At 53.6% G+C, this 26,474-nt stretch overlaps 3 protein-coding genes across 4 annotated transcripts in view; 2 read left to right on the forward strand and 1 right to left on the reverse strand.

Annotated features, from left to right (window-relative positions):
- Positions 1-26,242, reverse strand: part of TSPEAR (thrombospondin type laminin G domain and EAR repeats) — a 214,484-nt gene extending 188,242 nt beyond the window's left edge. Inside the window, exon 1 of the mRNA XM_003823825.4 lies at positions 25,881-26,242. Coding sequence (XP_003823873.1) covers positions 25,881-25,962 — 82 coding nt within the window. The 5' untranslated portion in view covers positions 25,963-26,242. The remainder of the gene's footprint in view (positions 1-25,880) is intronic.
- Positions 8,722-10,853, forward strand: LOC112438088 (keratin-associated protein 10-12). The gene has a single exon (XM_024926995.4). It carries the CDS (start codon positions 9,861-9,863, stop codon positions 10,626-10,628), a length of 768 nt encoding a protein of 255 aa, XP_024782763.3. The 5' UTR covers positions 8,722-9,860; the 3' UTR covers positions 10,629-10,853.
- LOC103787000 (keratin-associated protein 10-3) lies at positions 16,530-17,237 on the forward strand. 2 transcript variants are annotated; one of them, XM_063601455.1, is made up of 2 exons: positions 16,530-16,844; positions 16,929-17,237. In XM_063601455.1, exons 1-2 carry the CDS (start codon positions 16,530-16,532, stop codon positions 17,235-17,237), a joined length of 624 nt encoding a protein of 207 aa, XP_063457525.1. The 2 variants fall into 2 exon arrangements, with proteins under 2 accessions (XP_063457525.1, XP_024782764.3); XM_024926996.3 differs by having other exon boundaries at positions 16,530-17,237.
- Positions 26,243-26,474: the final 232 nt, after the last annotated feature.

Here is a 26,474-nt window from a genome sequence, read left to right on the forward strand (position 1 = left end):
TTGCTTACGCACACGGCAACAGGAACGCATCGCAGAAACACCGCGCGGGGTGGGAGAGGCCGGCACCAGAGGACTTGCTGTATGACTCCATCTGAATGAGTTCTAAAACAAGGAGAACCAATTTATGCTTTAAAAAATTCTCAGCAGTGGCCATCTCTGGGGGATTGGGTGAAATTGACTGGGGAAGGCAGAAGAGTTCTGGAGAGGATGGTAAAGTCCAGGGTCCTGATGGGGGTCCTCTCCCAGCCAGGAGGGAAGCCGGGACCACCCTCACCCCTGGGCCTTGAGGGGGCCTGGGTGAGCTGTGTTGACAGATTGGCAAACTTCATCAAATGATACCCTTGAGATTTGAATCATTTCACATGCAAAACAAATGCTGAACTCGAGTTAATGGCAGGTTGCTGCAGTGTGTGAGTGAAGTGTGCGGTTGCTGCACCTTCCCCTGCAGTGCCTGTGAAATATGATGCACTGACAGAGGCCGGCTCGGGGGTGAGTATCCGATCAAGCACAGTGAGTGCTGTGCCAGGTGCAGATCCAGGGCCAGGCGCGTGGATGCCCACTGTTTAATTTTTACAACTTTTCTGTATGTTTCCATTTTTCATAACAAAATGAAAATAAAGATAGTTTTTAAAAAGTAGTTCAGAAGATGAAAACAGTAAATGTTTTCATAAAAAATAGAAGCCACACATGGGATCCTTGCTTTGGAGAATTGGGCTATGATCAGAGGGAAGTGGGGTGCACTCAGAGAATTGGGGTACCCAGCATTCAGGGAGAATAACGGTGGATCGCAGGTCAGCCAAATGTCCCAGAAGCAGCAGGACAGTCATGAGGAAGCCAACACTCAAACAGTGTGGCTGCCCCAGGGCAGGATGGCAGACCCAGCCCACCATTCCCATCTCCACCTTCCCAAGACCACCACAGGGGAGGGCAAGTGAGTTTACCAAGGATGAGGGACTCCAGCAATGAAAAGGAAAGAGACGGCCGGGCGCGGTGGCTCACGCCTGTAATCCCAGCACTTTGGGAGGCCGAGGAGGGCAGATCATGAGGTCAGGAGATCGAGACCATCCTGGCTAACATGGTGAAACCCTGTCTCTACTAAAAATACAAAAAATCAGCCGGGTGTGGTGGCAAGCGCCTGTAGTCCCAGCTACTCAGGAGGCTGAGGCATGAACCCGGGAGGCGGAGCTTGCAGTGAGCCGAGATCGCCCCACTGGATTCCAGCCTGGGCAACAGAGCCAGACTCTATCTCAAAGAAAAAAAAATGAAAAGGAAAGAGAAGGATGTGTGTGGACTGCCGACCAGGGCAGAGGTGGGACCCACCTGCCTGGGAGCCCCACGCGGCTCTGCTTCCCAGCAAGCCCAGCGGAAGGGGAGTGGGGAGGGCTGCAGTGGAGAGGGGGACTGAAGGTGTGAGCATGTCACCCCCTGGCCAGGACCCCTAAAGGCCCCGAGGGGCACCAGGCACAGTTCTCTCATGCTGGCCTCAGGCTCCCATCGCTTTTACTCCAAAGTGAGGCTGGCGATGGATGGACCTGCGCCCCGAGCATAGAGCACCAGGCCAACCTCCCCACTCAGGTGGGGGCTCCTCCAGCAGAAAACAGACCACACACACAGCAGGAGAGGAGCCCGGGCAGCCCGGGACCACCCTCACCCCAGCCAGGAGGGAAGCCGACCACCCTCACCCCAGCCAGGAGGGAAGCCAGCGGCATGAAAAGCAAGACCAAGATAAACTAACATATCACTGCACCCAGGGGAAACCAATGGTTTAAGGAACTTAAAAAATCCTAAATACAGCCGGGCACGGTGGCTCACGCCTGTAATCCCAGCACTTTGGGAGGCAGAGGCGGGCGGATCACGAGGTCAGGAGATCGAGACCATCCTGGCTAACACGGTGAAACCCCGTCTCTACTAAAAATACAAAAAATTAGCCAGGCGTGTTGGCAGGTGCCTGTAGTCCCAGCTACTCGGGAGGCTGAGGCAGGAGAATGGCGTGAACCTGGGAGGCGGAGCTTGCAGTGAGCCGAGATCATGCCACTACACTCCAGCCTGGGCGACAGAGCGAGACTCCATCTCGAATAAAAAAAAAAAAAAAAAAAAAAAAAGTCCTAAATACACTCAGATATTCAGGAAGATGTTACATCTACCAAACAAGGACAAGATGCTTTGAAAATGAACAATTAGAACAATGATCCCTAAAATGTCACAGATATTAAACACCTCATTGATATTTAAAATTAAACAGAGAGGCTTGAAGGTGAGTGTATTAGGGTTCCCTTAGAGGGACAGAATAGAATATATATATATATATATATATATATATTGGGGGGGGTTACTAAGTATTAGCTAACATGATCATAAGGTCCCACAATAGGCCATCTGCAAGCTGAGGAGCAAAGAGATCCAGTCCGAGTCCCAAAACTGAAGAACTTGGAGTCCAGTGTTCAAGGCAGAAAGCATCCAGCACAGCAGAAAGATGTAGGCTGGGAGGCTAGGCCAGTCTCGCCTCTTCACATTTTTTCTGTCTGCTTTATATTCGCTGGCAGCTGATTAGATGGTGCCCACTCAGATTAAGGGTGGGCCTGCCTTTCCCAGCCACTGACTCAAATGTGAATCTCCTTTGGCAACACCCTTACAGACACTCCCAGGATCAGTACTTTGCATCCTTCAATCCAATCAAGTTGACACTCAGTATTAACCATCACCATGAGGTTGAGAAATCGCTCTGATTTGGAACAAAACATCAAAGAGATAAAAAAGAAATGAGGAAAAAATACCATAAATGACTGATCTAGTGAATGTAATCCCTGACGTGCGGGAGTCCCACAAAGCGGGACAGTGAGAATGATGAGCGGATGCACAAATAAACTCCTAAAGAGGAGCATTTCCCAAGGCTAAAGACACAGTCTTCAGGCTGAAAAGAACCAAGTGATGCCAAGAAAAATGAACGGAAAAATCCTAGATATGTCCTCTGTTGAAATGATATAACATCAAAGATAACAAGTGGTTCCCATGGGCTTCCAGAAAATCAAACAAACAAACAAATGAACAAGTCACCCACAAGCAATAAAAATCAGATTAGCATCAGACATCTCATCAGCAGCACCGAAGGCTACAGACTCACAGAACAACACTCATGATGTCCGGGAGGTCAGCATTCAGCCCACGCTTTCAAAGATGAGCATGCTGTAAATAAACAGGTTAAACAGAAGATAAACAGTTCTTAAGATAAGCAGTAAACATGACAGCAAATTATTAACCATAAAACTATTAAGTAAGCATATGTGTTTTTCTAAGGCTAAGTAGCATGTATTTTATCCTCTGGGTGTGTGGTCATTTGCTTTTCTACATTTTTGTTTGTCTGTTTGTTTATAGAGAAGGGGTGGTCTTGCCATGTTGCCAGTCTAGCATCAAGCTTCTGGGCTCAAGTGATCCTTCCACCTCAGCCTCTCAAGTAGCTGGGACTACAGGTATGCACCACCATGCCAGGCTCTTTTCAAAATATTTTAAAGTAGTGGAAATATTTTTTCAAACTGAATCTGACCTAGAAGTCAAGTCTGTAAAACAGATTAAAACACAGCTTCTCTAATTTAAAGTGGGATGGAGAATCCAGACACCTATTAGTTTGTCCTCCTCCCCTCCCTTCCTTTCATCTCCCCTCGCCTCCTCTCCCCTTCTCTCCTCTCTCCACACTTCTCTCTCTCTCCCCAGCTCACCCCCTTACCTAGGTAACATCTGAAATGTCTCCTAAGAACATGATTTTACAACCTTGTTGCTTTGAGTCCCTCTCTCTCTCCAAGCTCTAAGAGATTACGGAATTAGCATGTGCATCATTAGGCCAGGGAACAGAGCTGATAGCAAAGAATGGCACTCACCCCTATGTCTCTAACGTATAACTGTTAACACCATATGTTGTATCAGCCATTACTCACAGCTGACTTTCTCTATAATAAGCTTATTTTTTCAAGAATCCTTATGTCCCCATCCGTACACTAAGACCCTAAGAACTGAGAGACAGAACATCAAGGACCTATTCATCCATATTGTTCCAATTGCAAAAATGCATGAGGACATTATGTATTGATAAAAGATTCAACTCATCAAAGATATGAGAATTAGAAACATATATGCACCATACAAAGAGTCCCCACATATATGAAGCAAACATTGACAGAATTCAGGTGAGAAATAGTTCTACAATAGTGGGAGACTTTAATATTTCATTTTCAATAATGAACAGAACATCTAGTCAGAAGGTCAATAGGAAATAGAGAACTGAACCCACTATAAACCAGTTACTCACAAAAGATATGTATAGACACTCCACCCAACAACAGCTTTACTGGTGAATATCACCAAACATTTTTTTAAAATTTAACAAAAACCTCCTCAAGTTGTGAAAGAAAAAAATAGAAGGATCACTTTCTAACTCACTCTGTGAAGCAAACATTATGCTGATACCAAACCCACATAAGACATCAAAAGAAAAGAAAATCACAGACGAACATGACTTGTAAGTACAGATGCAAAAATTCTCAACAAAATACTAGCAAAGTGATTCCAACAGCATATTAAAAGGATTATATACCATGACCAAGTTGGATTTATCCCAGGAATGCAAAGATAGCTCCAGATTAAAAATAATCAATGTAGTATACCACACGAAGAGAATGAAGTGAAAAAACCCACATGATCTCAATTAACAAAGAAAAGGCTTTGACAAAGTCCAACACCATTTTATGATTTTAAAACACTCAGAAAACTAGAAATAGAAGGGAATTTCCTCAACATGCTAAACAGCATGTATGAAAAACCCACAGCTTGCATTATACTTGACAGTGAAAGACTGAAAGCTTTCCCCCTAAGATTAGGAACAAGACAGGATGTCCCTTTTCACCACCAATATTCAACATTGTACTGGAAGTTCTAGCCAGAGCTATTAAACAAGAAAAATAAATAAATAAAAGTCATTAAAATTGGAAAGGAAGAAGTAAAATTATTTCTATTCATGGGTGACATGATCATGTCTATAGAAAATCCCAAAGAATCCACAAGAAAGCTACTAGAGCTTTATTAAAGAATTCACCAAAGTTTCAGGGTACAAGATCAACATACAAAAATCATGCATGTTTCTATACACCAGCAATGAAAAATCTGATAAGGAAATTAAGAAAAACAATTCCATTTCAATGGCATCCAAAAGAATAAAATACCTAGTAACAAATATAACCAAGGAGGTAAGAGACTTGTACAATGATAACTGTAAAACATTGCTGAAAGAATTAAAGAAGACCTAAATAAATGGAAAGACATCCATGTTCATGGATTAGAAGACTTAATGTTGTTAAAATGGCAGTACTACCCAAAGAAATCTACAGATTCAATGCAGTCCTTATCAAAATTCCAAGTCTTTTATTTTCCAGAAATGAAAAAGCTGATCTTCAAGCACATATGGATTATAGGAGCTCAGAATAGCCAAAACAATCTTGAAAAAGAAGGACAAACCTGGAGGATTCACACTTCCTAATTTCAAAATGTATTACAAAGCTACAGTAATCAAAACAGTGTGGTACTGGCCTAAGAACAGACATATGGACCAATAGAATAGAACTCAAAGTTCAGAAATAAACTCATACATTTATGGCCAACTGATTTTCAACAAGAGTGTCAAGATAATTCAATAAGGAAAGAATAATCTCTTCAACAAATGGTGTTAGGAAAACTAGATTTACAGATGGGAAAGAATGAAGTTGGGCCCTTACCTAATATCATATATAAAAATTAACTCTAAATGGATCAATGCCCTAAATATGGTAGCTGGAACCATCAAAATCTTAGGAGAAAAGATGGGAAAAATGCTTTATGCCCTTGGATTTGACACTAGGTTCTTAGATATTACACAAGAAGCACCAGCAACAAAAGAAAAAATAAATTGGACTTCATCAAAATTTAAAACTTTTTTGAATCAGAGAACACTGTCAAGAAAGTGAAAAGACAATCCACAGAATGAAAGAAAATATTTGCAAATCATACATCTGACTGTGACTCAACAACAAAAAGACAACCCAACTAAAAAATAGGCAAAAGATTGAGTAGACATTTCTCCAGTGAAGGTATGCAAATGGCCAATAAGTACATGAAAAGATGCTCAACAGTATTACTCATTAGGAAAATGGAAATCAAAACCACAATGAATGCTACTTCACACCTACCAGGATGGCTGTAATTTTTTTTTTAAAGGAAAATAACAAGTGTTGGCAAAGATGTGGAGAAATTGGAACCCTCATACGTTACCAGTGGGAATGTAGAATAGTGCAACCACTGTGGAAACATTTTGGTGGTTCCTTAAAAGTTAAACATAGAATTACCACATGACTCAGGAAATAAGGAGTACCCAAAAGAACTAAAAATAAGTAAATAAATAAAAAGAGAGAGGCTCAAATAGATCCTCGTATGTCAACATTCTTTGCAGCATTATTCATAATAGCCAAAAGGTATGAATAACCCAAGTATCTATCAACAGATGAATGGATGAATGGATTCACACTTCCCAATTTTAAAACCTACTGCAAAGCTACAGTAATCAAAACAGTGTGGTACTAACATAAGGTTAGACACAAAAAGCAATCAAATCTAAGAGTCCGGAAATAAAGCAATTCATTCATGGTCAACCGATTTTCAACAAGAATGCCAAGACCATTCAATGGAGAAGGAATCATCTCTTCCCCAAATGGTGCTGGGAAAACTAGATTTCCACATGAAAAGAAACATGTGGTATATCTGTATGAAGGAATATTATTTATCCATAAAAATGAAAGAAGTCCTGACACATATTGCAACACAGATAAACATTGGAAACATTGTGCCAAGTTAAATAAGTCAGTCACAAAAAACCAAATATTGTTTGATTCCTCTTACATGAAGTATCTAGAACAGGCAACTTCACAGAAACAGAAAGTAGAATAGAAGTGACCAGTGACAGTGGGGAGAAGGAAATGGGGAGTGAATGTTTAATGGGGACAGAGCTTCAGTTCGGGAAGAAGAAACAGTCCTAGAGGTGAACGGTGGTGGTGGTTGCACAGCACTGTGAATGTACTTAACCCACAGAATTGTTCACTTAAAAATGGTTAAAATGGTAAATTTTATGCTATGTATATTTTACCACGATGTTTAAAAGATAAAAATAGTTGGCTATTTTATGTTATATATATTTTATCACACAAAAAAACATTTTTAAAGGCAGTCAAATGGAAGAATATGCAGTTTTGGCACACATGTATTGATAAAGTCATAATAAACAACAATTATTGAGTGCCTATCATGAAAATAATGCACACAAGGCTGCAGGTTGTTGACCTTGCTGAGTCTCAGAAAAGTGGCTCGAGTAGCTCGTGGAGGAAGTGGGGAGAAGGCGGCGCTCACAGAGCTTCCCATGAGCCGGTGCAGCATGAAGATCGAATAAACCTGCTGAGGACACTCCGGGTAGAATGGCGTATCTTCTAGCTCTTCAATGTCCCTTCTGCTCACACAGAGTATGGAGGGTCTCCCCTGGACTTGCCCCAAGGGGGGTCATGCTTTGCCCCAACCCTCCAGGCCTCTGCCACAGGCTGGAGGAGGAGCTGCTTGATGCAGACACTTGACCTCGGAGGTGTTTAACCCAGATGTCCCCAGATCCTCTGGCCTTCTGAGGTCACTCTTTATAATCCAAATAAAATAACAAGAGACAGTGCCCTCCAAACTGTGGGGAACCTATCCAGCCTCCCCCGACCCCACCCCAACTCCTGTGGCTTTGGGGCATTCACACTCTCCTGGTCCTGTCCCGGCACCTTTGCTCCCGCTGGACTGGACGCTGTGCTGTCTCTCAGGTACGCAAGTGCACCACAGACTCTGATATGCACAGAACAAGCCCCTGGGTCTCGGTCCCCAAAGCACCTCTTCTCAGACCTTCTACTGAGAGGTCGGGGGTCGGGTCATGACACACAGCAGGAAATGAATGCACGACCCAGGCCAGAGGCATCAGCTGGTCCTCCCTCCCTTGGGCCTCTCCCTGGCCATGCCCCAACCTGGCTCACACTCCCTCAGGGTTGCAATGACCTCCCATCCCAAGACCCTTTTCCCAGGTCCAATTTTTCCTCCAAGTTCCTGGTCCCTTGTGGTGGGCCAGTTTATTCAGCTTAGGAGAAATGATTGTTAAATATTCAGAATTTTCTCAAGCAGGTTGTGAAACTGCTCATAGCTTGAAATCAGCCAGGATATGAATATTTACACCACGGATGACAGCTAACTCTCCACACCAGGGCTGTCATCTCACCACAGCGGGACAGGGGTACACACAACACACCAGGGCACCACAGCGGGACAGGGGTACACGCCACACACCAGGGCTTTCATCTCATCACAGGGCAATGTTTACAACGCAGAGACCAGCAGACACCACACACCAGGGCTTTTCACTTCAAGGGGCCCATCCACCACACACCTCGAGCCCTCACCTGCTGGTCACTGCCTGTGGGCCTGAAGCCCTCCAACTTTCCAGGCAGAGCCAAGCAGCTCTCCCTTAATCTCAGGATCCTCCAGGCTAGATGAGCCCTGGGGCTCTAGAGTCCTCAACCACAAAGGCTGCAGAATGTCTTCTCAAAATTAAAAACAATTCACTTCCCATAAAGAAATCTTTCAACCTCCTAGAACAACCCCTCTGAACTCTGAACTGGACCTTCCCTTCACAATAATGTTTTTTCACATTCCCACTCATAAATAAACCCAAATCCTCTCTCTTTAGATGGAAGGAGCTCCTTTTTTATAGCTAGACCCAACCGTCTGGGCACCCATCAGATATTTTCACATCAATCCCACACCGCCATGTCTAAACCATGCTCCGCCCCGTTCTTCTCACACAATCTGGGTTTCTCATTCTGATTTCCCACGTCCCTTGCTCTCTGAGGCAGCATAGGTTGATGGCTAAGAACATAGAATACGGGCCTGCCAGGCCTCCAGTGCATGCTCCTCTGCCTGCTGGTGCAGGCTTTTGCACAAGTTCTTCATTGTGACTCAGTTTCTCCATCTGTAGAGTGGGGATAATAACAGCCCCTACTTTACAAGGTTGATGTATGGGTTAGTGAGGTCATATTTACAAACTTGCTCAGAATATTTCCTGACACACAGCAAGACCTATCACATGACTGTTTGCCGAAAAAAATAAAAATAAATCCAGCTCCCAAGCCATTCATTGGTCTACGGATTCAAGATAAAGAGAATATAAAACAAGAAGAAAAACATCCTTGACTCAACTGAGTGTGAAGAAATTAGGGGGAAATAATAGTAAGCAATCCCAAATGACAATCACAGAGGAGCGGCCAGGGGCTGCTGACCTTCTGTGGTCCACGCAGAGGCTGGGCTCCAGCCCATTGGCCGGCTCCCTCCACGGCCCCACGGTCCCGCTCAGTTCTGACACCGGGGGAGCTTCAGGAGCTCCGCTACATGGTCCATGGTGAGCATCCTCAAGAAACCACCCCAAACACCAACAAGGAAAGAAGCCTGGGGCCTTGTGCTGGGACAACACACACACCCTTGAGAGATATATAAGCTCCTAGCACCCAGACACTCACTCACTCCCTCCTTCCCATCCAGCACCCAGACGCTCACTCACTCCCTCCCTCCTTCCCATCCAGCACCCAGACACTCACTCCCTCCCTCCTTCCCATCCAGCACCCAGACACTCACTCCCTCCTTCCCATCCAGCACCCAGACGCTCACTCACTCCCTCCTTCCCATCCAGCACCCAGACACTCACTCACTCCCTCCTTCCCATCCAGCACCCAGACACTCACTGTCTCCCTCTCAGCTCCCCCAGCTCAACCCCCATCATGGCTCCATCCACCATGTCCGTCTGCTCCAGCGACCTGAGCTACAGCAGCCACGTCTGCCTTCCTGGTTCCTGTGACTCTTACTCCGACTCCTGGCAGGTGGACGACTGCCCAGAGAGCTGCTGCGAGCCCCCCTGCTGCGCCCCCAGCTGCTGCGCCCCGGCCCCCTGCCTGACCCTGGTCTGCACCCCAGTGAGCTGTGTGTCCAGCCCCTGCTGCCAGGCGGCCTGTGAGCCCAGCCCCTGCCAATCAGGCTGCACCAGCTCCTGCACACCCTCATGCTGCCAGCAGTCTAGCTGCCAGCCGGCTTGCTGCACCTCCTCCCCCTGCCAGCAGGCCTGCTGCGTGCCCGTCTGCTGCAAGACTGTCTGCTGCAAGCCTGTGTGCTATATGCCCGTCTGCTGTGGGCCTTCTTCTTCATGCTACCAGCAGTCTAGCTGCCAGCCAGCTTGCTGCATCTCCTCCCCGTGTCAACAGTCCTGCTGTGTGCCCGTCTGCTGCAAGCCCATCTGCTGTGTGCCTGTCTGCTCTGGGGCTTCCTCTCTGTGCTGCCAGCAGTCTAGCTGCCAGCCAGCTTGCTGCACCACCTCCTGCTGCAGACCCTCCTCCTCCGTGTCCCTCCTCTGCCGCCCTGTGTGCAGACCTGCCCGCCTCGTGCCCGTCCCCTCCTGCTGTGTCCCCACCTCCTCCTGCCCGCCAAGCTGCGGCCGCCTGGCCTCCTGCGGATCCCTCCTCTGCCGCCCCACATGTTCCCGCCTGGCCTGCTGAGGCCTCTGCTCAGGCCAGAAGTCCAGCTGCTGCCAGGCATGTCCCCCAGGGCCACTGGGCACTATGAGTCCCCCACCTCTCCCACTACTGGCTCCTCGGCTGCTCTGGTGTCTGTCTCTTCCTTGGAGATGCGTGCACAGCCTCTCTTCCCCTAAGCCCTGGGGGCTCCTGCTAAGCTCCAGATGACCCTGCCTCCACCCACTCCCCCGGCTCTTCCAGACCACTTCCCACATTCCAGGCCCCTGTGGTCTCGCCTCCTTGGAAGCTGCTGTGCCTCCTCTGGCCATTGTAGGACCACGCTTGGAAGTCCTAATAAACACCCTCCACGTAGCCCGGCTGCACTTTGCTCTCTTCTTTGAGTCATTTCTGGTTGAATTGCTGACCAGCTCGACAGGAGGCCAGGACACAGGTGCAGCCTCCTGGGGCCCTCGCGCCCAGCCTCAGCCCTTCTCCAGGCCCCAACACACATTAGTCTGGCACTGGTGCCATCCCCGCAGGAATGTACCAGTCCCAGGGAGGGTCAACGGAGCGGCCGTCCCCACCCCAGCCCAGCAGGCAAGTCCGTCTCCCAGGGCCCTGATGGGCGAGTGTCAGAGGTGGCAGCGGGGTCACTCGCAGGCACAGCCGCCCCCACCGCCCCGCATTTCCCCGCCAAGTTGCCAGTCCCTGCCAAGTGGGGGCTGGCTGGACACGGAGTCCTGGCTCCAGACAGAGAGGATGGCTCGCTCCCCCTGCAGCCCAGCCCCTCAGTCCTCACAGGGAGATTCAGAGTCCCGGGACAAGTGTCCAGGCTCAGCTGCCAAGCCTCTCCCGCCTCTCCAGCTCCAGAAGCGGTCCACTTCCTTCTACTGCCCCTACAACTCCCGTGTCTGAAGCCTACTGCCCAGATCATGAATATCTTGAAGTCTTTTCTAACAGAAAATAGATAAAGCTCCAGCCGGGGCAACAGAGTGAAACCTTGTCTCCATTAAAAATAAAAAGGCCAGGCGCGTGGCTCAGGCCTGCAGTCCCAGCATTTTGGGAGACTGAGGCAGGAAGATCACTTGAGCCCAGGAATTCGAGACCAGCCTGGCCAACATAGTGAGACCTTGTCCCTAAAAATACAAAAATTAGCAGGGCATCATGGCACGCGCCTGTGGTACCACCTACTCGGGAGGCTGAAGCAGAAGAATCACTTGAGCCGGGAGGCGGAGGGTGCAGTGAGCTGAGATTGTACCACTGCACTCCAGCCTGGGCGACAGAGTGAGACCCTGTCTCAAAAAATTAATTAATTAATTAAAGTAAAAAATACATAGCTGGGCATGGTGGCACGAACCTGTAGTCCCAGCTACTCAGGAGGCTGAGGTGGGAGGATCACTTGAGCCTGGGAGATCAAGGCTGCAGTGAGATATGATTGAGCCACTGCACTCCAGCCTGGGTGAGAGTGAGACACTGTCTCAAAAAAAAAAAAAAAAAAAAAAAAAAAGGGTGGGGGAAAGAAAAGGGATGCAGCCGAAGGCCCCTCCCTCCTGACTGCAGCCTCTGACTCAGTGCTGCCTTGCACCTCCCAGAGGAAGTGGCTCCTGGCGACCCCATCTCACCCCCAGCTCCTGCAACACACCGTTCTTCTCTTCCCTCTTCCCACAGCTGGCCAAGAACTGCGGTGCCAAGGTCGCTCTCTCTCTGTCCCTCACTCTGCCGGCCAGCCCCTGCTGTGCCTGGCCCTGTAACGCCGTCTCCCTGGGCTTCTGGGATGCGTCTGTCTCAGCTCCTGCGCCCACTCCTCTGACTTTTCTCTATGTGCGTTCTCTCCCTGCCCCCAAACTCCAGGCCTCCAACCAGGTGCCTCCCCTGGGCTCCCAGCCACGCTTACGGTGGCCTCCAGGTGTGCCCCCATACCAAAGGGAAGCTGCACCTGGGCACATCTGAAGCTGAGCTAGCGTCTTCCTCCAAACTGCCCTCTCCCCTGACCGGCTGGGGCAGCTGGACTCCACCCCGTCCCCCGCCCTGCCATCTTCACTGAGCTGCCAGATATCTTTGGGGTCTGCCCTGCCTCTCCCCACTACCATTTCTTTAGCTTAGGGTGATTTGCTAAACAGCTCTGGGCCAGCAGGGCTGTCAAAAGTCCTGTCCACAGGTAAGAGCATCCTAGGAGACGCCCCGTGCTTTGAGAGTGCCCCATGACAACAGAGATTCTTCTACAGAATTTTTTTTTTGGAAGAAAGCATGTTCTTTGTCCAAGAGAAGATGCTGATTTTGGAGAAAGATAGGAAGAACTTGGTGACTTCAGGCGACACTCTGCCTTCCAGTCCAGGGTTCCACCACCAGGAAGGCTAGAGAGCAGGAAGAAAAGGGCTGGCAGCACAAAGGCTGGGGTCGTGCTGGGTGTCACGTGTGCTTGGCAGGGAGAGCCGTTCCTCTGTCCTTGCTGGGGCCCCTCCTCTGCCGACCCCCAGTGCAGTCACTCAGCCCATCCCTGCAATCCCTCAGCGTTGAAGGACCGGAGAGAGGAGGCCAGTTCACACGAGAAGAGCCGAGGGAGCAGAGACTTCCCAGAGCCCCCCTTGCCAACCAAACAGCACACAGTGAGAGGGGCCTGGAGGCCCCGGGGGTGCCACATAAGGCCTTCTATTTTGTTAGAAATTCACGATATCCATGAAGTCAGTGGTTTGAATCTGCCTTGGGGCCGGGCAGTGGGAACTTCACGGTTAAAGAACTCCTGGGGGCCCTGAAGCCTCAGCCCCTCAGCAGTGTCTGGTTAAACCCACCTGCAGCAGGGAAACCTTCCACCTAAAGGCATCCCAGGCTTTCCAGGCTTGAGAGGAAATTCAGGTGTCACTGTTAAGCCTGATACTGCCTCGTGGCCAATAAAAACAGTGGCTGACCTTCAGGAAGCCTTCGTGACCTGTTTTGAACCACGTAATCCTCACGTGGCCTTGTGGGGTGAGTGGACCATGACCCCATCTTGCAGAAAAGGAAACCGCAGCCCACAGGGTGATATTCCAAGGTCGTGCAAGCCAAATCAGAGGTGAGAGGTGGACAGAGGCAGAAACCAACAGAACCCTGGGAAAGGGTGTGGTGGCAAATTGATACCCCCCAGATGATGTCCCTACCCTCATCCCTGGAACCTGTGAATCTGCCCTTATAGTGAGAAAAAGCACTTTGCAGATTGATTAGATTGCTGATTAAGATCCTTAAACATTTTTTAAACCGACACATCATTATTGTACATATCCATGGAGTTCCCAGTGATGCTTCCATAGGGACAGCGCGGAGTGGTCGGGCCGGGGTGCCCAGAGCTCCCACCATCTCAAACACGGACTGTTTCTCTCTGCGGGGAACATTCGATACCTTCCTTCCAGCGACGTGAAACGATATATTCTTGCTGATTTACAGTCATCCTACAGTGCTATCTAGAACAGCGGTCCCCAACCTTCACGGCACCAGGGACCAGTTTTGTGGAAGACAACTTTTCCACGGACTGGGGAGGGGATGGTTTGAGGATGATTCAAGCGCATTGCATTTATTGTGCATTTTATTTCCATTATTACTTTGTAATTTATAACGAAATAATCATACAACTCACCATCATGTCAAATCAGTGGGAGCCCTGAGCTTGTTTTCCTGCAACCAGATGGTCCCGTCTGGGGGTGATGGGAGACAGGGGCAGGCCATCAGGCATTAGATTCTCACAAGGAGCAACGGAGACCCCTGGCATGTGCAGTTCACAGCGGGGTTCGTGCTCCTCTGAGAATCCAGTGCTGCCACTGATCTGGCAGGAGGCGGAGCTCGGGCGGTAAAGCTCACTCACCTGCCACTCCCCTCCGGCTGTAAAGCTCAGTTCCTAACAGGCCACAGCTGTAGTGGTCCCCGGTCCCGGGGTTGGGACCCCCTGCTATAGAACACTAGAACGTGTCCCCCCTGACCAGCTGCAATTCTGTGTCTTTCGGCAAGTCTCTCCCTATCCTCCCTGCCCTGTCCTTCCACCCTCCAGCATCTCCTGCCCTGTTTTCCTTCTGTGAGATCCACGTTCTCTGTCTTCTATCTCTGAGCCAAGTTCAGAGCCCTGAGATATGAGATGATCCTGGCTTAGCCAGAGAGACCCTAAGTGCCGTCACACACGTTCCTATGAGAGGGAGGCAGGGAAACTTCACCCAGGAGAGGCAGCGTCCACATGAGCACAGGGGTGGAGACTGAAGCGATGGAGCAGAGACCACCATCCACCCCACAGAGCAAAAGCTCCAGAGGAACAAAGGGGCCTCCCTGAGCCTCTGGAGGGGAGCACAGTTCCGCAGACTCCTCGCTGTCTGCTCAGTAACCCTGCTCCCAGGCATCTGGCCTCCAGAATCACAGAATACATTTCTGTTTTTTAAACCATCAAGTTAGTGATGATTTATTACAGCAGCCGTGAGAAACTCTGCAAATGTATGTGAAGCATTGTATGATCAACGTAACTTGCACAATTTCCGGGTATTCTGGTTTAAAATGTCACTGAGATGATAGTAATAATGAAATAGTAATCGTGAAATAGAGTCCCAGCCTTCTAATGGGTCAGGTCTATCCCCTTCAATCCCCGGCAGCGAAGGTGCTCTCGGTCTTCAAGGACCTGACAGCCTTGCCTCCTTGCAGGGCCCCCCTGCCTTGGGCTCCCACCCTCCGGTGGTCCTGGTGTTCCAGCTGCCCCTGTGTGCCCCACAGGCACCCGTGGCCTGCCGCAGTGCAGTCTCCTCACCCCCTGCCTGCCCACAGGCAGCTGCCTCTGTCCTGCCAGCCCAGGGCCCGGGCAGCCTGAGTGCAGTCGTGTGTGCCCGCTGCCTCCTTGAGACTGGACACCACGACTTTCATTTCTGGCAGAGCATCAGCCACTGTCTCCTGACCACCAATGAGCAGCCCGCGGGTTGTCCAAGGGCCCGTGGATGGACGCCTGGGCTCAGCCCCCAGGAAAGGTGCACTGGGCATGAGGGTCTGTGCTCACGCACGAGGGTGGCAGAAGAAGATGCAGAAGCAGCGCCAACCACCTCCTTGGTGGGCAGCAGAGGCTAAAGCCAAGCCCACGGGGCCTCCAGAGCCCCCAGCTTGTGACGTGCAGCGCGACCACACACACACACACACCTGGCTGAGCTCCTGCTGGGCCAGCACCACAGGCGCCGTGAGCAGGTATGGATGGAAGGGACTCACACCCTCCATGTGGCGGCCGCTGCTCAGCCAGTTGCCGGCCCACCTGGTCCCCTGCCCACAAACACAACCCCACAACCTGGAGCCCATGTGTCTCAGTTGGCAGAAAAAACGCGTGGGCTGCGGGTGCCCTGGGCAGCACACAGACATCTGGGGTGCAGCCTGAGGCAGGAACAGTGGGCCGCAGTCACCGGCAGAGCTGGGCCTGGAATCGCCACCCTCCCTTCACCTGCAGAGACCTGGCGACAAACACAAATGGAAGGGGGCTACAGGCCCCAGAGCGGGGCTCACACATGAGCCATTCCGTGAGCTCAGAGTCCAAGTCACCCCGTCATTGGGTCCCCCAAGATGAGAGCCCGGCACCCAAGGGTTCAAATCCCGGAGTGTGATCCTCCCTACCCACTAACAAGGCCCAACCAGGACCTGCCAGCCCAGACCCAACGCAGCCAGGGCTTTTATGAGGCGGTGGCCTCTCCGGGGAAAATAAACCAGCCCTGATGAGGGGTTCCCAAGAACCGGCTCCAAACACCAACAAGGAAAGAGGAACACTGAGAAGCCGCTTGTTGAGACAACACCCAACACATAGAGATATAAAAACTCCCAGCCCTGAGCGCCGCACACTCCCTCCCTGGCTCCCTCCCCGGCTCCCCACCAGCCTGCTCCTGCCACCACCCCCCACTCCCTCCTCCGCTCCCTCCCCTGCTCCCTCACCCACTCCCTCCCATCTCCCCCAGCTCAACCCCCAGCATGGCTGCGTCCACCATGTCCATCTGCTCCAGTGCTTCCACCAACTCCTGGCAGGTGGACGACTGCCCGGAGAGCTGCTGCGAGCCCCCCTGCTGCGCCCCCAGCTGCTGCGCCCCGGCCCCCTGCCTGACCCTGGTCTGCACCCCAGTGAGCTGTGTGTCCAGCCCCTGCTGCCAGGCGGCCTGTGAGCCCAGCGCCTGCCAATCAGGCTGCACCAGCTTCTGCACGCCCTCGTGCTGCCAGCAGTCTAGCTGCCAGCCAGCTTGCTGCACCTCCTCCCCCTGCCAGCAGGCCTGCTGTGTGCCCATCTGCTGTGTGCCCACCTGCTCTGAGGATTCTTCTTTTTGCTGCCAGCAATCTAGCTGCCAGCCAGCTTGCTGCACCTCCTCCCCAAGCCAGCAGTCCTGCTGTGTGCCCGTCTGCTGCAAGCCTGTCTGCTGCAAGCCCGTCTGCTGTGTGCCTGTCTGCTCTGGGGCTTCCTCCCTGTGCTGCCAGCAGTCTAGCTGCCAGCCGGCTTGCTGCACCTCCTCCTGCTGCAGACCCTCCTCCTCTGTGTCCCTCCTCTGCCACCCTGTGTGCAGGCCCACCTGCTGCATGCCCGTCCCCTCCTGTTGTGCACCCGCCTTCTCCTGCCAGCCCAGCTGCTGCCACCCAGCCTCCTGTGTGTCCCTCCTCTACCACCCTGTGTGCTCCCACCTGGCCTGCTGAGGCCTCTGCTCAGGCCAGAAGCCCAGCTACTGACAGGCACGTCCCCCAGGGCCAGCCAGGCTCAGGCTCCCCCCAACTTCTCCCACTGCTGACCTCTCAGCACACGCACTAGTACACACCGCACTGGTACACACCACAGTGTGCAAGCTGGCTGACCTCATACCCCACAACCACGGCTTACCTATCCACTACCTCCAAGCCAGGCCCAGGCAACCATGAGACAGCCCTCTCCTATTATTGAAGGGCCCCGGGTGTTCCCTGGTGGAATATTCCCCCATAGCCACAGGAGGTCCCTGGCCCCGCCTGCCCTTCTCCTCCAAGCCATCGGCCGCCCTTGCCCACCACGTGCCTTGCACAATAAATAAACTGGCCTTCCCTGCCTCTGCATGCTCCTCTCCCAGCCTAGTGTTCTATTTCATTCTTTCTCGGGCCCTCTATGCAAACACACCCCTGGCTTCGGCAATCCTAGAGACAAGCCACGTCGTGGGAGCATTTCCAGTGGCGCTGAGTTCCAGGCTCCCATCCCCGCAGCCCAGGCCTCCTGGATCTGCACCTCCAGGCAGCTCTCAGGGTGACCCTGCTGCAAATCCAGGATTCAGGTGGTGATGTCTCTGGTGGCACATCTGGCCAGAGGGCTCCTTGGCAGGAGGGGCCTGGTGCCCCCATGCCTCCCTGTCCCTGGTGAGTTTGAGGAACCCCAGGGACAGGGCCCAGGTTGGCTTCTGTGCAGGGCCCTCTGCAGGCACAGCTGAAGCTGAGTGTCGCTGTGGTCAACCAGCTCCTGGGTGGGATGGGGTGGGGCCTCCCTCTCCCCGGGAGCCCTGGCATTTTATTTAAATGGCCAACGCCTTCTGTTTGTGCTTGTGAAGGCTAATGGCAACACCTCTTCTGTGGCCCCAGGTCTAGCCGGGCGTGGCAGAGGTCAGAGGGAAAGAGGCCAAAGGGTACATGACCTAGGGATCCCACACAATGGGATCTGGGGCCCAAGCTGGCCACTCTTTGGGGGTTTCCTTTGGGGCCAGTGTTTCCAGGATCCCCAAGGGTCCCACACCCAGCCTCACTCCCCACCAGAGCCGCCTCCTCACCTGCTGTCCCCTCCACACCACACCAATGCCACCGCCCAGCTCCTGAGTCCCCCCAGCTGCAGTGGAGCTGGAACCGGCTGGGACTGAGAGGGGTGCACAGGGCTGCAATCCCAGGAGGCCCTGAAATCCAGCAAGATGTTCCCAGGACCCTTAGTGCAGGTCTAAGATCACCTGGCCTCTGTCTGCCCTGGAGAGTGTGAGGCAGATGCCCTCGACTGGGCCAGCTTTTCCAGTGCACTCTCCCTGCAAGGACCCTCAGTGAGAGGAGGGCCCTCCCTCAATTAGAACGGGGTTGGTGTAAATGGGTTCAGACAGACTGGATCCTACCATCCTCTTCCTAGCCCCTGGGGGTGGGGAGGTAGCTGGGACCCTGCCCCCTGCTTCCCTGGGGTACCCCACCCCCCCACCACTCTCCAGGGGTCCCTACCATGGAACACGGGGTGAGAGAAGCCAGTTTCCCACTTCCCTGGCTGTTGGGGCCTGAAATTTTCTGTAGCCTGTCAGTCCAGACTTTACCCCCTCTGTGACATTATCAGCCTCCTTCTAGCCAAGTCCACCCCCAACCCCCAGGGAACCCAAACAGTGCGGGGTGGCCATGACCTGCCAGAGCTGTTGGCCTCCAGCTGGCGGGTAAAACCCACGGCCTTCTCAGAACAGGTTTCTCAACACATGAGACAGAACACACCAGACTTCCAAGGGGAACACCTGGATGGAGCTGGTTACCCAGATCGTTCAACACCGAGGGGCAGCGGCTTGAGGGTCTTTCCACTAAGGCTTGGATTAACAAGAGAAGCAGGGGTCTCTCCAGGATGGGCCCACAGGAAATTTCCAGAAATCTACCAGGGGGACCAGAAGAGGAGCCTCGGTGGGTGACAGCGGCAGGCGCTGCCCACTCAGCCGTGCGCTGCCTCCACACCCATCACTGGGGAGATGTTTTCAGGAGAAAGATGCAGCAGCTCCCACCCAGTGCCATGTCACGGCCCCTGCACACCATCCACGGACCCTGGATGGAGCCCAGCTGCCTTCAGGAGTGCAGTTTAACTACAAAGGAGCCCTGGCTGCCTGCCCCGCCCAGACGCGCTGACCTGTTCTCTGTGGCCGGTGATGGCCCGTCCCCAACCACTGGTGACTCTTCCCTGGGGCCGCAAGCTCAGCCCCTAACCCCCTGTTGCCGGAAGTCAGGGACCCCAAACAGAGAGACCGGCTGAAACCATGGCAGAAGAACGTGAATTGTGAAGATTTTATGGACATTTATTAGTTCCCCAAATTAATACTTTTGTAACTTCTTATGCCTGTCTTTACTGCAATCTCTAAACATAAATTGTGAAGATTTCATAGACACTTATCACTTCCCCAGTCAATACCCTTGTGATTTCCTATGCCTGTCTTTACTTTAATCTCTTAATCCTGTCGGTTGAGGAGGGTGTATATTGTTCCAGGACCCTGTAATAATTGTGTTAACTACAAAAATTGTACAGCATGTGTGTTTGAGCAGTATGAAATGTGGGCACCTTGAAAAAAGAACAGGATAACAGCAATTGTTCAGGGAATAAGAGAGATAACCTTAAACTCTGACCGCCGGTGAGCCAGGCAGAACAGAGCCATATTTCTCTTCTTTCAAAAGCAAATGGGAGAAATATCGATGAATTCTTTTTCTCAGCATGGGATATCCCTGAGAAAGAGAATGCGCACCTAGGGGTAGGTCTCTGAACTGGCCCCCCAGGGGCGTACCTGTCTCTTATGGTTGAGACTGCAGGGGTGAAATAAACTCCAATCTCCCATAGCACTCCCAGGCTTATTAGGAAGAGGAAATTCCCACCTAATAAATTTTGGTCAGACCGGTTGATCTCAAAACGCTGTCTCCTGATAAGATGTTATCAATGACAGTGGTGCCCAAAACTTCATTAGCAATTTTAATTTCGCCTCGGTCCTGTGGTCCTGTGATCTCGCCCTGCCTCCACTGGCCTTGTGATATTCTATTACCCTGTTAAGTACTTGCTGTCTGTCACCCACACCTATTCGCACACTCCCTCCCCTTTTGAAACTCCCTAATAAAAACTTGCTGGTTTTTGCGGCTTGTGGGGCATCACAGATCCTACCAATGTGTGATGTCTCCCCCGGACGCCCAGCTTTAAAATTTCTCTCTTTTGTACTCTGTCCCTTTATTTCTCAAGCCAGTCGACGCTTAGGAAAATAGAAAAGAACCTACGTGATTATCGGGGCAGGTCCCCCGATAACCCCCAGCTGCAGATCGAGGCCTAGTGCGAGCACAGGTCCCCCTAGACCCTTCCCAGTGCCCACCGACCGGCGGCCTAGGCCAGGTAGAGCTGGCAGCACCTCCCCTGCTGCAACACCAGGCTCTGGTAGAAACTTCAGAAAACATGCACCGGCAAAACCAAGGAAGGGCGGCTGCGTCCCGGGTTCTTCCGAGCAGCTGTGTGTACACGCGTGCACACACCCATGTGCACAACCCCATGCGCACGCACCCACGTGCACGCCCATGCACGCACACATGCGTACACACCCGCGCGCACACGCGCGTGTGCACCCATGCGCACGCACCCACGTGCACACCCATGCGCGCACCCACGCGTACACACCCACGTACACACACCCACGCGTGCACACACACGCGCGCGCACCCATGCGCACACATGCACGCGCACACACCTCTGTCCCCAGCCGTGCAGAACGATCCTCCCTGAGTCCCCGGCTCCGACCCACACGCAGCACACGCTAAACGCTTCCCACGCAGTCGTTTTGCTGGGTTGCGCTTCACCCACTTCTCAGAGGGGGTGGCCGAGGCGGAGGTGTCGGGGATCGAGCAGCTCCGGGCCTCAGGGGTCGCCCCGCCACCGTTTTCCTTTCCCAGATGCTGGGACGGGGGCAGGGAGGGGCTCCCCAGGCTGAACCCGACTAGGTCACCCTAGAAGCGAGGCGAGCTTCTCTTCTGTTTTTCTTCGGCGCCCCTGAGCCCCTGACAGTGCCCAAGGTGCCCATGGGATTGGATTCGCCAGAGCCTCCTACGCAGACCCCACCCAGGGCCAAAGCCACCCCCAAGCCCCACCTTGGTGGTGTGGGATGAAAAGTGAGCCATCGAGAGATGGGGTCCCCCCACCCCCAACCCCTCCAAGGACAAAGGCGGGCTGGGAAGCACCCAGTTTCACGTCCGCCCCTGCCCGGCTTTCCTAGAGGAATTGGCGCCGGCATCAATTGGGGGTCGTGGGATCAGTGAGGAATCCTGCGGGGTCGCCTCCATTTATCAGTTGGGTGGGGTTGGGCGAGCACCCCTAGCCCCAGCCCAGGCGATCGGGCCGCGAAGTCCGCTGGACTAGGACTGGGGTGACAGCCAGGAGGACCGCACCTGCCCTCCCCACTCCTGCCGCTCCACCCCTGCTCCCACCGCAAAACCAAGGTCTCCACCAGGAAGATGGGGGTGGGGAAAGGACGCGGGGTAGGGGGGGTGCGGGGAGAGAGGACACAGGGTCGGAAGGGCGAGGGGTAGTGGCAGAGGCGGAGGCCCAGGCCGCGCAGCTGCGGGGCGCAGGGAGGGGCAGAGGAGGGGCGTTCAGATGGGAACCTAGTCCAGACCCGGCGGGGCCCTCGTGTGCGTCTCGTTATCCTGGAACCAGAGAGGCTGGAGACCCTTGGCTTGTCTGGAGCGGAACCCTAGTGTCCAATAGAGTGTATGGGGCTCAGCCCTAAAGCTAAACATTCTTTGTTTCCTGATGACCATGGGGGCGGAGAGGGGAAAAAGCACTGGCTTTATAGTTTAGAATTTTATAAAAGGAAAGGCGTGGCCACTGACAATTTGCGCTTCAGGAGTCCCAGAGTGACCGCCTGGCTCGGAGCAGGGAATGAGGGGGTCCTTAACTCTGAGATTTGTTTTCTGAGAGACAAAGGTGATGGGTGAGGCGGCTAAGCCTCTGATTCTCTATAGGTGGCGGTCATTCATTTCAGAACATGAATGGATTCAGTAAATAAACATGATAGAAAAATGCCACAAGCCCTAGGCCCATTGGAGTGGACTGGACAGTCCGTTCCCAGTGGGTCCCTCAGCCTCGGTCCCCCACCCTTCCCGGAGCCCTGGGGGTCACACACATCCCTCCTGGCTGCCTAGCCTGTGCCCCCCGATTCCCCCCCTCCCCGCCCCACGCGTGCACACACACACACACACCACACAGCACGAGGCGACAGAGATATGAGAGAGAGCCAGCGAGAGAGAACGGGAGAGAGAGGGAGTGCAAGTGTGCGCTGGGGGTAACCCGTGCATGCATGCATTGGGGGTAACAGGCTGGAGCTCAGATCCCTCCCCCAGCAGGGGGTACTGCAGGCTCCCGGTCTGAGTGGGGAGCTGGGCCCCCTGGACAGAGGACTGGGCTGCGGAGTCAGGAATGGGCACACTTCCTAACTGCAGGACACTCAAAGGGCTTTGGTCATGCACACGCAGCCAAGAGGAGGTGTCGCTGGCACACAGCCTTCCAGGAGCGGACTTGGAGACCTCGCCAGGGACCAGGACTCCCCAGCACTCACACTCCTTTAGGTGCTGAAGTCCAGAGGACAGAGGTTGAGGGCAGAGCTCCTGGGAGCACCAGTGGAAGTAGGAGGGCTGGGCTGGACAACCTCCCCCAACCTCCTATTGCAAAGAGGCTCCAGCCAGCAGCCTCCACACCCCAGTGATCTTTTAAGATGCAAATCTGCGCCATCATTTATTTCCTCAGTGCCTTCTCCAGCTCCTGGGATGCACCCTGCCCGTCCCCAGGCCCAGAGACCTGACACCCTCATTCCTCCCTCAGCCCACCCTGGGGTCTTTCCACCAGCTGACAGCCTTCCTGCAGTCCCCTCCCCGAATGCTGCTCCCTGAGGCCCTCCTGGACACCTGCAGGGCAGGCACAGCCCGCGGGACCTCACAGCACTTGCTCCGGGCAGAGCTGCAGTTTGGCCAAGTTGCCAGCTCCGTGTGGGCAGGGGCCCTGGCCTGTGGCTGCCACATCCCGGGTGGGGGCACAGCCTTTCCTGGCGTGGATGCTGAGCAAACGTAGGGGGAAGGGGAATGAATGAGGAGAGCCAGGTAGCTCAGGGGCTGAGACCTCACTGAGCAGGGTCCTGCGTGACCGGTCCCCACCGCTGACGGTTCCTGGGGTAACACTCAGGACAGGGAGAGGCAATGGAAAGAGACGTGGCCGCCCTCGCATCCTGCAGCTCCCGCACTCCCAGCCTCCCAGCCTCCCACCCAACCCCCCAGAGCCCACCAGTGACCCCCTCCCACTGGGTCCTCAGATGGCTCCCACGGGATCTCCTGCCTTGATCTCCTGTCCACATGGAGGTGAAGTGGGTTGCTCTGAATGAGGGGTGCCGAGCCTAGGGCGCAGCCCACTCTCCTGGGTCCGCAGCATCACGCAGCCCGGACCACAGGCTCCTTACAAGAATCGGAAGGGTCCCTGCAATCGCCCTTCGCACTGAGGCTTCCTACGGTGTGGTGTAAAAACACAGGCTTGTCCTCCATTGCTGCCCACGGGGCTGGAGCCGCCTGAAAATCCCAGCCCACAACTTCCCCAAAGCCTGGCAGTCACTTGATTAGCAAAATGAGTCCTAGAAAGCGAGAGACGAGAGGGGAATGAGCGCCGAAAATCAAAGCAGGTTCCCCTCCCGACAACTCCAGAGAAGGCGCATGGGCCCCGTGGCAGACCCGAACCCCCAGCCTCGCGACCGCCTGTGACCTGCGGGTCAACCACCCGCCGCGGCTCCACGCCGTGGGCACAGACTCAGGGAGCAGGATGAGAAAGCTGAGACGGCGCAGCCACGGCCCGGTGCCTTCACGCGCACAGCGGCACAGCCCCAGCCAGCGGGGCCCACGCTAAGGCGGAATCCCACAGAAGCCTACAGAGCGAGCGCGCGCCTGTGCTTCCCAAAACGGAATGGAACCAAGGTGACTTCTACAGAACGATCTGAAGCCCTGGCTGGCCCTTATGCTACTCTCTTGGGAGCGTTCCAAATGTAGCTCAGTATTACTTACTTGACTTTTATCTTTCCTCCCTGGTTCGTGGTATTTATAACTGGGTCATCTTTTAACTATTTGCAACGTAGCTTCAGGGGAGAGGGGGAGGGCTTTATAAATAACCTGTATTCTTATTATGCAGGTTGATTCTGTTCCCTGAGCTAAAGGGAACATGAAAATACATGTCTGTGACTCATGCCCCCCACCCCCACCCCCCCACTCCAGGGTGTACTGAGGAGTCTCTCAGCTGCCCCGGGGTCCTCGAGCAGGGGAGGGAGAAAGGCTGGCGCTGAGCCCTCCATCGCGTGAAGCCAGGGGATTTTGCTCTGCGACAAGCTGACTTGGCTCTCGTATTGTTTGCAGAATCACCCAGTTCCAAGGCAGTCCCTGCGGGCAGGTGCAGCTGTGCCGGAGCTTCAGTCCTGTCCCCAACACCCAGGCAGTAATGGTTCCAGCACGGAAGGTCTACCTACCTCCCACTGCACAGCCCGAGGGCTGTCCTGGAGGCACAGCCATTCGTCCCTGGGTGGGCAGGCACGTTTATGACCCCCACCACCACCACCCACACGAGTCAGCACGTTCCATACTCGGCTGATCGTGCTCATCCCCTGGTCATGTCATCGGGATCTGAGTGCCATCCGAGCAGAGAGCTGTGGCCTGGTGTCGGGGGGTGGACTTCATCTATTCCAGGGAACCAAGGATGCATGATTTGCAAACAAAACCAGAAGCGCAAGCCATCTCCTCGCCTCCCCTGATAGCCGTGCTGCGGAGCCTGAGTGCTCGAGTCACTAATTTACTGTCCAGTAACCGAGTTTCTAGCGACCAGGTCTAGTTGTCCTGTTACTTTATTAAATTTTGGTTTCATAAGTAAAATCCCTCAGTAGAAACTCTAGAAAAGTATTAGCGTGTCATGGTCATGAGCAAGCCAAACAGCCTTTCTAAAAGGTGGGAAGGAGACCCCCAGGCTTTGCCAGGACCCCCCGGTGAGCCAGCCCAGGGCTCTCCACTCAGACCAGATTATGCCCCAAAGAACCGAGCCCTTCACTCCGGAGGTGGTTGTGTTTGGGGCTGTGTCTGTGTCTCCAGCTTTTTGCTCATGTGGGGAAGGAGCAGGGCCGGTGTGGCCCTTCGCTTTGCTGAGTGCAGGCTGGGGGCACCTCCACCAGCTAAGGAAATGGCTCCTGCACAGTAGCCTCCCGGGCTGCTGCGACTTCATTCTTCATTCCCAAAGCAGGTGTCAGCCTTTCCCGGGAGGCCCAGCAGGTAAGCACTTGTGGAGGCCCCGGTGGCTGCTGGTTAGCTCTTGAAGCTCGTCCCCACCCTGCGTGCATTCTAAAGAGCCGCGTTTCTATTGCAACTGCCTGCCCTGCGCTTTCATCTTCCCCACCTGTGCTCCTCCCGCCTCTGCCCATCTCCACAGGGTGCTACCTGCCAGTCCTGCCAAAGCGTCCTCGGGCACCGCGGCTTGAATCAGTGTTAGAAAGTGGCATTTGTGACTCGACACCCCTCCCAGCTCCCCGGCAAGATACCCCCGCCCGAGTTCCCATGCCCCTGCCTTACCTGTGCAGGGCTCCCAACCCTGCGTGCCGTGGCCGGGGGCCACCAGGGGCAGCACAAAACACAGACTCAGCAGGGCAGACATGAGGGGCTTGGGTGCCAAGCTCCATCCAGGGCTCCGCTCAGCCTGCAGGGAAGTGGCTGCTCCTCAGACGTCTGCGTCAGCCTTTCCAGGGGCGGCCGCGGGGCCCCCGGGGGTCACTGCGACGGCCACATGCCAGCGGCCTAAGGCGGGGACAGAGGTGGCCCTGGCGGTCGCAGTGGGGAAGCTTCTGGTTGCTGCCTGCGGGAGGCGGGTGGCCCTGGCAGGTTGGGCTGCAGCCACTGGTTTATCTCTTCATTTCCCTGATGGGCTTGGGGCCTGCGTGCAGGTGACAGGTGATAACAATCTCGGCACGGCCTGGGATTAGTCACTGGCAAAGCACACTTTCCAAAAGGAAAGACAGAAATAGATCGTGCTGCGGAGAGCTGAGAACTAGCCAGAGACTTAGAGACCCGTTTCCCTCAGGCGCAGGCTCCCTGGGCTCACCGCCTTTTAGGACCAGGGGCACAGGCGACCATGGCAGGCCGGGAGCGGGTGGGGCGGGTGCACTCTGG

The sequence above is a fragment of the Pan paniscus genome, chromosome 22 (assembly GCF_029289425.2).
Source record: "Pan paniscus chromosome 22, NHGRI_mPanPan1-v2.0_pri, whole genome shotgun sequence".
In the NCBI taxonomy this organism is placed as follows: domain Eukaryota; kingdom Metazoa; phylum Chordata; class Mammalia; order Primates; family Hominidae; genus Pan; species Pan paniscus.

Coding starts and splice junctions, on each gene's coding strand:
- LOC112438088 (XM_024926995.4), top strand. CDS start 9,861: ATGGCTCCATCCACCATGTCCGTCTGCTCCAGCGACCTGAGCTACAGC.
- LOC103787000 (XM_024926996.3), top strand. CDS start 16,530: ATGGCTGCGTCCACCATGTCCATCTGCTCCAGTGCTTCCACCAACTCC.